The 15,676-nt window shown below is 34.8% G+C and overlaps 1 protein-coding gene across 1 annotated transcript; it reads left to right on the top strand.

The window, feature by feature from the left end:
• Positions 1-3,843: 3,843 nt before the first annotated feature.
• On the top strand, positions 3,844-10,945 carry LOC123891964 (F-box/LRR-repeat protein At4g14103-like). Its single transcript, XM_045941826.1, has 5 exons — positions 3,844-4,007; positions 4,486-5,442; positions 5,610-5,857; positions 10,544-10,622; positions 10,745-10,945. Exons 2-5 carry the CDS (start codon positions 4,525-4,527, stop codon positions 10,943-10,945), a joined length of 1,446 nt encoding a protein of 481 aa, XP_045797782.1. The 5' UTR covers positions 3,844-4,007; positions 4,486-4,524.
• Positions 10,946-15,676: the final 4,731 nt, after the last annotated feature.

The following is a 15,676-nucleotide window of genomic DNA, read 5'->3' as shown; positions in this document are numbered from 1 at the left end:
ACCTGTTCCTTCTCTTCAACGACCAAAACACCATTTGTAACAATTGTTGTCAATTACCTTAACACCCTCAGAATAATAATTGAAAGAAAAAAAAATTCCAGATCATGCTTTAATCAATAATACCGATATCCACTAAGACCGCCGAAGACAGCAGATACTGAATTTAATTCTCTCATGAGGTCTTAGCAAGCTGTCCTTTGGTCGGGATTACTAGCTTCGTTTCATATGCGATATCACTAGGTCCTTAGATTTTATTCTAATTTAATCAATATTAAAATAACTAAAACCAGACAATCAAAAGAATTTTAAAAAGTAAAAATAACTGAATTTATATATATAACTAATATAAATATTACAACCAAACATTTGTAAGGGAGTTTCTCGACTCCACCTAATCTAGGAAAAATAAATTACAAAAACAGAAAGGAAAAGAACCTTAACGGCCTTGGAGTTTCTTGGCCTCCTTGCCTCCTTCTTAGAGTTCTTCTAACTCTTGAATATGTTGGACTACTTTGGAATGTAGTGGAATGTAGTGGAATGAATAATAGTGAAGGAGGAAGGCTTTGTTTATAGTTTTACAGCTGGATTTGTGCTTTTTTCTGCGCTCCATCGCACACATCGTGGCTACGATGGCGTGTATTTTTGCCTCATCGTGACCTCAATGGATCCTATCGTGGTACGATGAAAGATTTTCTAGAGATTTTCGGCTTATTTTTCAAGTCATCATCGTGCCACGGTGACAAGCCATCATGCCACGATGGTAAAGATTTTCAGCTGATTTTCTTCAATTTTATCCTTCTTCTCATCGCGCCACGCCCAGGTTCATCGTGTGTACGATGGTGCGCTTTCTTTATTCCATTTTTGCCCTTTTTTGCTGCTTTTTTCACTTTTCTTGCTTCCGGTCCTTGTGTCTTCACTTTCCTGGTATTTCCTTGTTTTTGGTCTTTATTTACTATAAAAACTATACTAATCTACTACAAAAAATGTCATATAATTGGCTGTCATCAAGGACAAAAAATTACTGAAATTTTTTATAACTAAAAATGAAATTTGAGATATTTATAGGGATTAAAAATATATTTAACCCCACTTTTAATATAGAAAAAAGAAAATATGTTGTATTGATCTTCTAAATATTTTTTGATCAAATTAATTAATTTTTATAAGAATCAAATTAAAACCTTAAATAATACACAATATATTTTAAACCAAATTCATAAAAACAAAAAGTAAAAATTAAGTAGTGCTTTTGTATATTTGAGCGACTAATTTTAAAAAGAACCAATGGCGAGTCATTTGAACAGACTTATATTTTATTTTATTTTTAAGCAAAATTGTGAGGTTTTACGTATAAAATAACCAAATATTTTATAAGTATTGCACTAGTGTTTTTATTTTGACAGAAATTACATTAATGTTAATATTTTAAAAATACTCATAAATTTTATGAATCAAAAGACTAGTGTGAAGTTTTTTACTAGTTGCATTAACAAAAGTAACAATTTATATTTTCTATTTTTTTTTGGATTAATTGGACAGTAGTTAAAGAAAATAAAAAGTAAATGTTTTATTTTTTTTTAGTATTAATTTTGTGGTTCCTGAGAAAAGGAAGCTCAAGTAATCCAAAGTTAAACCGTAAGATTAAAATCTGATTAAAAGTTGTTCCCATCTAAATTATAAATAACATTTTTTTTTACTATTCTTAATAACATGACTACACAAATTCTAAAATAATTTGACTATATTAATTTTTTTAACCAGTGCTTCAAAAACGGTGGCTTCTAAGGTGAGGGCTGTCTCTTATCGGTGTACCACTTAATTCGACCATTAGATCAAAGAACTCTACAGGATCTCATTAGTCACAATCACACAGGATTTTATCTGATTATCAAAAAAAAAAAAAAAACACAGGATTTTATCTCTCTCTCTCTCTCCCCTTTCCATTCACTCTTTCACTTTGCGTCAACTTCTCCATCTTTAGGCATAAAAGCACAGTGAACATGAGTTCCTCAATAACTTTTATGCCTCAGTTTTCCATCATCCTCGAAAGTCGGAGAAGCCAAAAGAAAGGCACTTGGTTGATTGGTACATAGTCGGAGAAGCCACAATCACCCAGGTGTGGAAATTAGGGGCAAAATTGTGTGTGAGAGTGTACATATGTTCTCGTCTTTCTAAAAATAGAACTACACCATTGATAAAATCTGACGGTATTTTTTAAGTGGTACATCGGTGAGGGACTTAATTAAGCCCTCACCCTAGACTCCACCATCGCTTATTAACATTTTTTATTTTTGTATGCAATCCTTAATCAATACTCATAAGGCATTTGTTAGATAGATCCAAATAAATAAAAAAAACATTCTTGAACCAAAAAATAAACCCAAAATCTTGAAAAAAAACAAAGTCAAAGAATTGAAAACAAGTAAACCACAAAATGGATCATTGACTTGTAGAATTGAAAAACTCTTTGTCAAACTTTTCTTTGGTTTTAATCCTCCAGTTCATAAGGGAAAGGAACTGGTAATTCAGAGTTCGACCGCAAAATAAGTAAAATTAAATCAAGAATTGTTCATATCAGAAATTGAACTCGGGCTCACCCGACCAAATCGTCATAGGGGGAGCTCATTTATTTAGAAAAGTAAAATATAATAATTTGAAATATGACTTTTGTGTTTTTTTTTTAAATAGTAAGTTTTATGGAAAGATGTATAAAGAATTTTTTATTGGTTATTGATTATGAAAAAAAAAAGAATAAATTAAATACAATTTACATTTAATTTCATAAGAATAAGTAAAAATAATTCTTAAAAATAATAAAAGTCACTCTTTTTTTTTACCATATATTGAGACAAGAAAAAGGGATTTTTGTTTTGAAATCGTTTGACCTATCTTTTTTTGCTCTTCTTTTCCATCTTTGCGTGGCGTTTATTGCGTGACAGGTTGCCTACGAGAGTAAACCTGGTCACTCGGGGAGTTTTATCTTCTACAGCTGGCACGTGTGTTTTTGGATGTGGAGCGGCAGAATTGGCCCATCATTTATTTCTCTCATGTAGTATTGCTGGATCTCTTTGGGACTTAGTTCGCGCGTGGATTGACATTTCTTTGGTGGATTTCACTACTTTGCGTGATCATTTTGTCAAGTTTACAGCCTCAGCAGGTGGATCTCGAGCGCGTCGGTCTTTTTTGTAGCTTATTTGGCTTACTTGTGTTTGGGTGATATGAACAGAGAGAAATCATCGTTTGTTGGATAAGATCAAGCTTTTCTCATTTCGGTTGTTGAAGACGACGAGTATCACGTTAACTTCAAACTACCATAGCTGGTGGTCTAATCCATTGTTGTGTTTGGGCCTTGTATGATTTGATTATGATTGTATCTTATTGACTTTTTGTAAACTGGTATAGTCTTCCTCGGTACGTCTTGTGCTGGGGAGGCTGTTTATGTTAATATATCTCATTTTGGTTTGTTCAAAAAAAAAAAAATAGCTTTTATATTTTAAGAAAAATTATAATATACTATACAATATATCTTTTAACCTTATTAAAATAAAATAAAAAACAAAGTTTAACTTTTTTTATAAGAAAAAAAAATTACCAAACAACTTTAATTTTAGTTTTAAAGTATTATTTTTAAAATATTATTTATAGCTTTATGATTAAAAGAGTTTTTACACCTAAAAAAATAAGGCCAAATGTATATATCGATCGATTTATTCACCCAAAAAAAAATTGATCAATTTTACTCTTCAATAGAGTCATTAACTTTTCAAACAGAATCCTTTAACAAAAAAATATTCATAAATTAGTCTTAAAAAAAAAATTCATAAAATCAAGAAGCAAAGCCAATGTGGCCGCGTGCCTCTCTTACTCTCTAGCTCCCTCGTCTGGTTTCCCTCTCAATATTTTCAGTCCTTCAAAACAAGAATCAATAAAACCGTTGAGATTCATCTTCTTCACTCCTTACCCTAGCGAGCGTTCCATTCCACCATACTCACAACTCAGTTACGTTGGTATTTCTCATTCCCCAAATTCATTTTCTTTTATGCGTTTTTTTCTTTTTCTATATCATTATCATGCATGAATGAGATTTCAAGAATACTTTCTAGGTTTTCTTTTTGCATTTGTTTTTCTTGTTCAAATTCAAAACAACATTGCTAGCGTACAATTTCTTGTTTACTTCCGGTGCATTTGATCTGCTAAAAAATAAGGGGCCCGAACAAGATAATTTATTTGTAATGTGTTTGATTGTAAATTTGTTCCTTGAGACTTAATTTATTTGTAATGTGTTTGATTGTAAATTTGTTCCTTGAGACTTGACAAATTGGGGGTAAGGGATTAGACAAAAATTGAAATTCTTATCCTCACTAAATCACATGACTTCTGCACCTATGTTCTGCACCGTTTTGTTCAGTACTTAACCTTCGTGTTCCTCTATCTTAATGCAGAATTTATTTTAATTCCATTTTTTTCTTCTTTTTTTTTCCTTAGGTTTTTATCTGAATAAATTCTGATTCAGTTGATAAGAAAATGATTCAACACAAGACAAGGAAGAGAAGAGGCATTGAAATGAGTGAAGACAAATTGAGTGATTTGCCTAATTGCATTCTCATTCACATTTTGTCATTTTTGAACACTAAAGACGCCGTTCAAACTTGCATTTTGTCCAAAAGATGGAAGTGTATTTGGAAATATATTCCCACCCTTACATTGCATTACTCAAAGTTTTCTACTTTGAAGAGTTTTGACCAATTCGTGTCTAGGGTTTTGTCTCTTCGTGATAATTCAATTTTACCACACACATTTGGTTTTGATCGTAATGGTAGTATTAATTCCAGCTTACTTAAAAAGGTTGCAAATTATGTTTTATCCCACAATGCCAAGCTCCTTCAATTAGGAATTGATGTCAAAGGTGATATTCGTGACATTCTGCCTTGCATTTCTTCATGTCAGACTTTAACGTCACTTAAGCTATCAGTTTCACCTAAAGGTCGTTATAATTACGGGAGAACGTTGTTTCCTAAATCACTGAATTTAACAGCATTGACCTGCTTGCATCTAGGAAATTTTGCATTTTGTGCTGGTGACGATGGTCGAATTGAGCCCTTTTCAGCCTTTAACAGGTTGAATAGTTTGATCATTGATAATTGCACGGTGAAGGATGCACAGATCCTGTGCATATCAAGTGAGAAGCTAGTTAGTTTAACTATGCGTAATCATTCTTTCGACGTTTACCAAATCGAGCTATCTGCTCCAAGTCTTTGTGCATTTTCTTTTATGGGTATTCCTTATCAGAAGTTCCATGGAAGTAGTCTTTCTTCTGTTGAACAAGTAAACATTGATGCGGAAATGTTGGCAAATTACTCGGAGCCTCCTTTGGTTCTACTCAGCTGGCTGTCTGATCTTCCTAATATAAAATCATTGACGGTCTCTGCAAGTACTCTTCAGGTACCTTAACTTGGCCTTGCTTTGAAGTCACAGTCCAAGTAAACATTGAGGCTTAATTTTTATTTTATTTTCAAAATACTTTTTATGTTTCTGACTTATCTAAAAAATCAATTGAATTTTGAAAATGCATTAAACTAATTCTAATTCACTGTCATCTCTTATTGCAGGTTCTCTCCTTTGTTCCTGATATTTTGAAGGATAAGCTATTATCAGCATCCCTTATGCGTAGCTTGAAGTCACTGAAAGTAAAGCTGAAACCACTTTCATATGGATTATCCTTGGCATTGAAAATTGTTAACTTAGAAAAAGAATTAAAAGCAAGATTCGAACCATCTTCACTAATACCTGATGGAATATTGGACCTTTTGCTCAGGAACTCGCCGTCGGCAGATGTTGACATCGTAGAATGCTCGAGGTAAAATGTGCACTCATCTTTTTAAAGAGAGATTCTTAAAATTAGATTGATTTTTGCTTCCTTTTCTGTTTCCATTTCCCTAGGTCTCTCTTGCTATAACTCATAATCAGTGGATAAATTACTAGTCCATTGGAAAGAGAAACAAATTAAGTTAGCGGTCCAGTGGATAAATTATAGGCAACATCAAATTAAGTTGATGTTTTGGGGCAATGATAGGATTGCTTGTACTTTTTTTTTTTAAGCAGCAAAATTTTATTAAAAAACCAATCCCTTTAGTATAACGCATACCAAAAAGGAGGGCCAAAAGATACAAGAGGTTACAGGGCAGAGGAAACATAAAAATAAAAGCCAAGTGACTACACTACACAAGGCTCACAACACCCACCCCATAGGCACACAGCAGCAAAAAACACAAAAAGTAGCAGAACATGTTAAAACTAACAGCACCAAAAAACGCAGGCACCCTTCCTGTTAACAAAGAAGACCGAATCTGAGCAGCAACCAAACAGCAAAGAAAAACGAAGAACAGCAACGCAGCACAACAGAAAAAATAAAAGCGACACAGTACTGCGCGAAACAAACGCAAAGCTCCCAAGACCATTCATAAAACAAGCAAGGTTCAATCTTCAGCCGTTGTACGCTCCACCACCTGGACCACACTTTGATCTCATCCACCAACTCCATAGGGTGTTTAGTAACATTATTAAAGATTCTATCGTTCCTCGCCTTCCAAAGGAGCCAAATGGTTGTATGCCATACCAAAAGAAAACCCTTTCGAAGCTTCTGATTACTGTGAGCATAATAAAAATTAAGGAACAGGATAAACAAGTTAGGCGGAATTAAGAAGTCCACTTGCAGCCATTTAAAAACTGCCCTCCACACTCTCTGAGAGAAATCACAATGGGCCAAGAGATGCACAGTTGACTCTGTAGAACCCAAACACCAAACACAAGTTTGAGCCTCCAAATCAAGTGTTATCCTGCGTCTGACTAGATTACTTTTAGAAGGAATTCGATCATGGAGAAGTTGCCAAGAGAAAGAAATAACTTTAGAAGGAGCCGGACTAAGCCAAATTTTCTTAAAGACGGATGCCTCCAATAATGGAACAGCCTCACCACCTACAAGAGCTTTTGCCAAGGCTTCGTAGGCGGACTTCACCGAGAACTCGCCTCCACTATTCAGCAACCAAACCCATCTATCACTATCCATTGACAATTGGACTCCCCGGACGAGATCAATCAAAAAAGACACACCAAATCCTTCTCCCATTGGAATAACCTTCTCCTCTAAATCCACACGACTCGGTCTACACCTTCTGCCAATAACTCCCTAACCGACCTCTTTTTGTTCCGATAGTGCAAACAACCTAGGGAAAATCTCACAAAAGGGGTTCCTCCCTCCCAAGTGCCAGTCCAAAAAAGTGTAGATCCACCATCACCTACCTTTCTCACTGTAGCCTCCTTTATCCAATTCCTAGGACTCACCGCATCTTCCAACCCCACAATGTCCTTCCACCAACACGAGGAGTAGGCGGGGAAGTTCACATCTTCCAACCCCACACGACGAGAAATAAACTCCCCATATTTCGCAATGAGCACCTTTTTTCCAAAGCGAATTGTCATCTTGAATTAGTCTCCATCTCCATTTAGCTAACAAACTAAGATTCACCACCCTTATATCTCTCACACCTAAACCACCGTTGTTCTTCGGTTGGCACACCACATTCCATTTAACCCAATATATTTTCTGACCTCCCCTCACTCCACCCCACAAGAATTCACGTTGAATCCGCACAATTCTTTTACCAATTTGCACCGGCATCTTCAAGAAGGACATAAGGAAAATTGGGATTGAGTTCAAAACCAAATTTAGAAGTACAATCCTACCTCCCAAGCTTAGGTGCTTGTTACCCCTACTATTCAACCTACTACGGAGTTAGCCAAGTAGCGGTTTCCAAGTTGAAATACGCCTCGGAGTCGCCACCATCGGAAGACCCAAGTACTTACAATTTAAAAAGGTGGAGGCCATAACCATAAAATCTTCCGTCACATTAATACCCATAAGACTACTCTTCCAAAAAATAACTTTGAGCCCTAAAGCCATCTCAAAGCCACGAAGTATTGCTTTAATAGTCCAAAGATTTTGAACTGTCGCCTCTCCAATACACAAAGCATCATTTGCATATTGCATATATGAGATCACCATACCGGATTGTCTAATAGCAAAGCCTACGAACATCTCCTCTTGAACAGCCTTCCGCATCACACCTGCAAAACCCTCTGCGACTAAAAGAAACAACAGAGGAGCTAAGGGATCTCCTTGTTTAAGACCCCGCTGAATGTTAACTTCCTCCGTCGGGGAGCCATTTACAAGAACCGACATATTTCCTGCAAAGACACAAATGCGCATCCAGCCGATCCACAATCTACTGAGTCGTAAGCCTTCTCAAAGTCCACTTTAAGGACCAAGCATTCATTCCCCGTCTTCTTAGCCAAATTAATCACCTCGTTCACTACAACGACCCCATCCACTAAATTGCGCCCTTTAATAAAAGTGGATTGCGTCGTGGCTATAATTGAGTCCATCACGTTTGCCATTCTCACAGCCAACACATTTGCAAGGATCTTGTATAGACAACCTAAAAAAGAGATAGGCTTAAAGTCTGACAAACCAAAAGGGGAATTAACCTTTGGAATCAAAGCAACAAAATACGAAAGGAAGCACTTCAGCAAGGTAGCGTTCCCATGAAATTGCTCAAACATCACACGGATTTCAGTTTTCAAGATGTCCCAACACTTCTTCACAAAAGCAAAATTGAAACCGTCCGGACCCGGACTTTTATTCCCATCACAACCCTTAACCACCTCCTCAATTTCCTCTATCGAAAAAGGCTGAATTAGAAGCTCATTTTCCGCTTCCAATACCATTGGGAAAGTGACCCCTTCAAGGGTCGGTCTAACAGAATATTGGACAGAAAAATGATTTTCGATAAACGTCTTCACTGCCTCCCAAATAAGAACCGGCGACTCCAGCCAAGTATCCCCCACTTTGAGGGCCAGAAGAGAATTCCTCCTATAGCGCTTTTTGATGCAACTATGGAAATATTTGGAGTTTGCATCACCAAACCCAAGCCATTTGGCTCTAGAACTTTGAAATATCTCTTGATCTTTACTTCGCAACCGCTTCCATAGATCTCCAAACTTTGTCTTTCGGCTCACAACTCTTGCTCCGACAACCCTACCAACTCTCGTCGGATATCTAACTCCATAATATCCTCTACAAGAATTTTTATTCTCTCTTCCCCTCCCCCAAACTCTTCACGGTGCCACGCTCTCAAAGTCGATTTAAGCTCCTTCAATTTTTCTTTCAACACGTACCCCATCCAACCATACACATTCTGATTATTCCAGCCATCTTCTACCACCTTTAAGAAATTCCTATGCTCAAGCCAAGCATTGTTGAATCTAAAAGGTTTCGGACCCCAATCAACTCCATTTCTCTTCAGAATCAAAGGTCAATGATCGGAAACGTCACGGGGTAGCACCCACAGAAGGTTAGGACCCCAATCGGATTGCCATTCCGGAGATACAAGAAAACGGTCAATCCGGCCCATAGCTCTACCATTAGAGTGGAACCAAGTGAAACGACGGCCCAAGAGAGGTAAATCCTCCAACTCCAAATCCTCCACAAAACTCCTAAACTCCCTCATCTCTGATGTTGGTGAGGTCCCTTGACTTAAGCCCCTCCTCTCTTCAACACTACTAATCGAGTTGAAGTCTCCTGCAATACACCACTTTCCTCCTCCAAAGCCCCTCTTTGACATGATGAGATTATCCTACAGTCACCTCTTCGAGGCCAAATCACAGTTTGCGTATACATTAACCACAAACCACAATTCTTTGTGAATAATGTACGTGTGTAATACTTATTATCAATTCCTGTAAGATTATTTCATCTTATGCTGGAAGTTATTTGAAAAAATTGTAGTCCTTGTCAAAATTCTCTCGGTGAGTTCTTATTAAGTTTGTTTTCCGAAGTTTCAAACTAACACATATATAGTACTATTTATAGTTGATTATGTGATTTGCTTTGTCAATAACTACTACTTGAAGAGCAGAACTGATGGTTAAAAGTCAGAAGTAAAATCAACTGGAAATCTTCAAAGAAACTAAAATAAAAGTAAATTTTAAGTGGCTTTGGTTCACATATTGGTAGTTGGGTTCTACCTTTTTTTTTTCTTTCTGGAAAATTCACATATTATTTTGTTTCTGATGAATTAAGGATCCCAAAATTGCATTTTCATCTAAAGCTACTAAGTTATTGGACCCAAGATGAATGCCCATTCCCCTCATTATTGATAATGTTCCATTGGTTGTGAACTTGTGAGGTTGATATGAACATATCCTAGTATTTAGATAACCAATAAATCAAGGGTTCGTTTTGATTGGCTTATTTTTTAGCTTATGAAAAATAACTTATGCAAATAAATAAGTTATGTTAATACTTAATTCATAAAACGACTTCTGTTACCGTAAAAAATAAAATAAAACGACTTCTGTTATTGATGTTTGATGTTGTCAAGAACAATATTTGTGAAACAACAATGGCTTGGCTGAATGGCTTGGTTGTCAACTGTGATACTTTATATACTGATTAAGAATATGTATTTATGTTCTGTTCATCTAGGATTGACGGCTCCTTCGACCATCTAGCTCCGTTCTCATCTTTGCTTTTTCCTGAATTCCTTCAGCAGTCTTCTGACGAGGTATTCTCACATTGCTAAATTTCTTATTATTGCATGTGCTAGATATGAGTATATTCTGTCTAACCATTTATGGCTTTAATAGTTACTATTAGTTATGAACAAAAGTTTGTTGCATCTTCCAGCATGTTGTGCATGACCTGCAACGGCGGATACAACACCTAAAGCAAGCGAAACTGCAGATAAACAAATATATTGATCTAGCGATTAAGGAGAAGATAATTTGGAAGTGGGAGGAGGTACTAGCCCTCAAAGATCATGAGATGATGTTCTTAAAGACCCTTGATGTCATAGAGCGACAGATGCGCGAAATTGAACCTCTTTGATTAAAAGTCCGAAGTAAAATCAACTGGAAATCTTCAAAGAAACTAAAGATTTAAGTGGCTTTTGTTCACATATTGGTTGTTGGGTTCTACATGTTTCTTTTCTGGAAATTTCATATGATTTTGTTTCTGATGATTTTAGGAGCCCAAAATTGCATTTTCTTCTAAAGCTTGAGAGGATCCGTTTTCCTTTAGAGATTCAAATATTGTCCCTGAGCAACTCAATTAGTCGAAACATCAATATTTAGAGATTGGAGTTCGAACTTCGGTTTCATTACTTATAATTCATTTTAAAGGGATAAAATTCTATCCACTAGCTACTCGACAAAAAAGAAGAGAGGTTCACACATCGTGCATAAGTTTTAGCTCAAACAACAATACCGACATTGCTATGCTCAAGGGCTTCATTTGATTGTTTGAATTCAAAATCTTATAATGTACGTTAGTTAGTTTTAGTGGTATATTTACTACTTTGTCTACATAAATACATAAACAAAGAAAAAGAAAAGAGATATTTAAACATGGGTCCATCTTCATTGGCATCTAACTTTTACTTCTAATAAAGAAAAAAGAAAATATATGTTGTATTGATCTTCTAAATAATTTTTTATCAAATAAATTAATTTTTATAAGAATCAAATTAAACCTCTAAATAACACACAATATATTTTTACGAAATTCATAAATACAAAAAAATAAAAATTAAGTAGTGCTTTCGTATATTTGAGCGACTAATTTTAAAAAGAACCAATGATTGGACACGCCTACATTTTATTTTATTATTTTACTCAAAATTGTGAGTATTTATTTTGTAGTTTCTCTATTTATTTAAAGCAATACTAATCAAAATATTGTTTATTTTTTATAGTCAAAATAAAAACAATATTTTTTTTCACACTAATCAAAATATTGTTTTTTTTTTACTTACTAATCAAAATATTGTTGGATATTGAAATATTGACACTTCGTTCAATTGACATTTAAATTTTGATTTGTCGCATTAATATGACAAGAGATTTAATTTTGTCACCCTATGTATTTCTAGTGCCCCCTACGCCTTTCCTATTTTACCCTTCCGCTACTTATGAGTGGACGTTGTTAGAATCACAAATTTTTCAGAAACTTTGTCATTTCGTGTGTAAATGGCCGCATAGTCCTTCACTCTGTGTTTAACTAACCAAAACAAAATCTATTTAGGATCATATGTCATAGTCGGGGTAAAGGCCTGCCACATGGCTAATTTTAATTGTCCAGTTATAGTTTATAAAAAAACATACAAACTAGTTATCATTATTTACATCATAAAACTTTGGATGTCAAACTAAAACCGAACTATCTACGGCACCCCTTCCCCTTCTTCTTGCCTCTTGCACTGGCACTGACACCCCTACTAGTTTCACCCCATCCCCTCTTGCACACACTGGTTCTAACACACCTATATCTCTGGCAACAATATTCTTCTCCAGTTTATCTAAATCATGCTGATACTTAAGACTACAGGAATATGCATCACGTTTAACAAGCAACGGACCAAAGCGCGAATCAGCCTTAATGGCATCGCAATTGTTCTTCCCATGTTTAATGACCCCCAAGAACAATGCAAAAGCCTCATTTGTTTTCCAATTTTCAAATTTTTTTGTTTCATCATTGACCTTACCCCTACAGTCATTTGCAGAAAGGTTCACCCCAAAAAAATTCTAGATCAGCCTTGATCTTATTCTTAATGACATCTTCACTCCTTCGACTAAGAGTTGAACCACAATCGGCCTTAATCTGTTGCCAAATGTTCTTCGGCTGATTCACCCCAGACAACCCTTCCTGATTTAGTCCCGTTTGTTGAAGCTCCATGCGTCCATTTGGAAGCTTTGCAAACATCATGTCTTCATCAGCCTTGGCCCGATTCCTAAGGTCATCTGCACTGAAATTAACGAGCCATGGAGCAAAGCGCGGATCAGCCTTAATCACATGCCAATTGTTCTTATGCACAAGTTGTCCCACATAGAATGCAGAAACTGCCGTTGCTGTCCAATTTTCTTTTTCCATGAATCTCTGCAAATCATATATAGCATGTAAAACTAAAAACTACTCCTATTAAAAAACCACATTCTAACCTAATAAATAAATTAAATAAAAGATCATCTCAACAAATAAACCACTTCTAGATTAAACACACAAAAATAATAGTACTTAAGTAACAAAAATGATGAAGAAATAGCTAAAATGAGAGTAAAAAATAACTACTTCAAGTTTCAACATTATACTTCATATATCAAAATATGATAAAGAAAAAAATGAACAAATTAACAATGTTTATATGAAATGCGTTTTTGGAATTGGGCTAAAAATCAAAGGTTTTGGCCCGATTCAAAATTGGAAGTGATTTTGGTCAGAAAAATATCATAATAAAATGAATTTCATTTTTTTAATGTATAATTATTTATTATTTTCCAATTTATCCAATAACTTTTATTTATTTTTTATTTATTAACCATCTGGTTCTAAAGGAAAGAGACCCAAATAATGTAGAGTTTACCTGAGAGGTAAGTAAAATCCGGTAAAATATTGCTCTCTCTAGAATTGAATTGGGTTCTCTCAAATGATTCATTATAAGATAGTTCATTAACCACTTGAGTTCAATGTCTTAATTTTGTTATTAGCAAATCCACGAGAATGGATCCTTTCGAGTGGAAAAAAAACTTGAGGAAATAATGTGGTATCTAGACTATTGAATTATAAATATAGAATAATATTTAAGTTTAAAAAAAATGGAGAAAAGTTAATTGAAGATTGAAATGTGAAAATTGAGGAAAAATAAATTTAGAGGAATATTCTCCAAAACCACACCAATAACTTAAACAAATTATACTTTTTATAACCATTAATTCACAATCTATTAATTTACTTTTTTTTTTGTTACAAAGTGAGCCTAACAGCTAAAAAAATAGAGATTACAACGTGACCATGTGCAATTAATTTTTATAGGAACTTATATTTCTACTATATATTAATAAATTTCTTCTTTGGTCTCCATACTTCTCCTCATATATAAATACAACTACCTATTTTTATTTATTTATAATTTCTAAGTTGACCAATATTTCTACTCATATATATATATATATATATATATATATATATATATATATATATATATATATATATATATATATATATATATATATATATATTTATAAGCAAAGATATACTATAAGGGAGTACAAGGGGTACTCAATCCCTTACAATACAAAACAAATTATTATATGCTTTGAATACAAGCAATAGGGCTCGTACACCAATCAGAATAAGAGAAGGAAGACTTATGACCGAACCGACCACTAAATCAAAACCAAGAGAGGGTTTTAATATCGTCTACTAAAAGAGAAGCATTTGGTAACGCCCCATTAAAAATAACATTATTTCAGAGCTTCCAAGTACACCAGATAGTGGCCAACCATATCAAATGTCTAATCCGTTTACCTTTTTTTGATTTAACCAAAGAACCAAAAGAAAAGAAGTGGTTTCAACCTTCCATACCCGACGGTAAGTCTTGTCCTAACCACCTAAAGACAGATTCCCACACGCCTTTAACAAAGGAACAATGGAAGAAAAGGTGGGAGCAATCTCCAACCAAAAATATTTACTTTAGACGGAACATCATTCTTCCACAACTTATGTATAGCAACCAACACATACCATGTCTCCTTCTTCTAATAATCTCCATTTTCATTTGCTAAGCAAAACTGTGTTAAACAATTCCAAATTTTTTACCCTTAATCCTCCCTAGTTCCTGGTTCTTGGTTAAACAAATTTGAGCTCACTTAATCCAACACAACTTCTTCTCCTCAAGACCACCCCCCATAAGAAATTTCTTTGTATCCTGAGTATTTGTTTTAGAATACATTTTGTAGCTTTAAAGAAAGAAAAGAAATAAATAGGCATGCTAGCCAATACCGAGTTGATTAAAGTTACCCACACCCCCCCCCCCCCCCCCCCCCCCCCTAATAGATAATTGACGACTACTCCAAGAGCTTAACCTGTCAGACATATCATCCACCACCGATTTCCAAGTCTCTCTTTTTCTAGGATTAACACCCACTGGTATTCATAGGAATTTAAAGGGAATAACATCTGACTGACAAGACAAAAAAGTTGAACCAGCTTCAGAAAATTTGCATCAACATTGATACCATAGAGTTTACTCTTCACAAAATTAATTCTCCTTCTAGATACTAATTCAAAGCTTCTTAATAAATTTTTGATGGACCACAAATTATCTCAGGTGCTTTTCCCCATCAGAATAATGTCATCATCAAATTGAAGAATCTCGAACTGCATACTATCATTTACTTGAAATCCCTTGAATCTGCCAATCTTAACTGCCCTTCTCATCGTTCCTGCTAATCCTTCAGCTACAATTAGGAATAAGAATGCTTAAGGCATTCGTTAGATAGATCCAAATAAAAAAAATAATAATTCTTGAACCAAAATATAATCCCAAAGTTTTGAAACAAAAAATGAATCCAAAGAATTAAAAGCAAGTAAACCACAAAATCGATCATCGACACACTCTCAAATATGTCACTAACTTTTTTTTTTGTTTTAACTCTTTGGATCTCCGGATAAGAGAAACAGTAATTTAAAGTTCGGCCTTAAGGTAAATAAAACTTGACTAATAATTGTTGACACAAAAATTTAACTCAACTTCTCGCAAACAATTCGCATCGGAAAGAGTTT

Source organism: Trifolium pratense, linkage group LG6 (assembly GCF_020283565.1).
Source record: "Trifolium pratense cultivar HEN17-A07 linkage group LG6, ARS_RC_1.1, whole genome shotgun sequence".
NCBI classification, from domain to species: domain Eukaryota; kingdom Viridiplantae; phylum Streptophyta; class Magnoliopsida; order Fabales; family Fabaceae; genus Trifolium; species Trifolium pratense.
The sequence above is the reverse complement of the archived record's forward strand: the minus strand, read 5'-3'. Positions and strand labels throughout refer to the sequence as shown.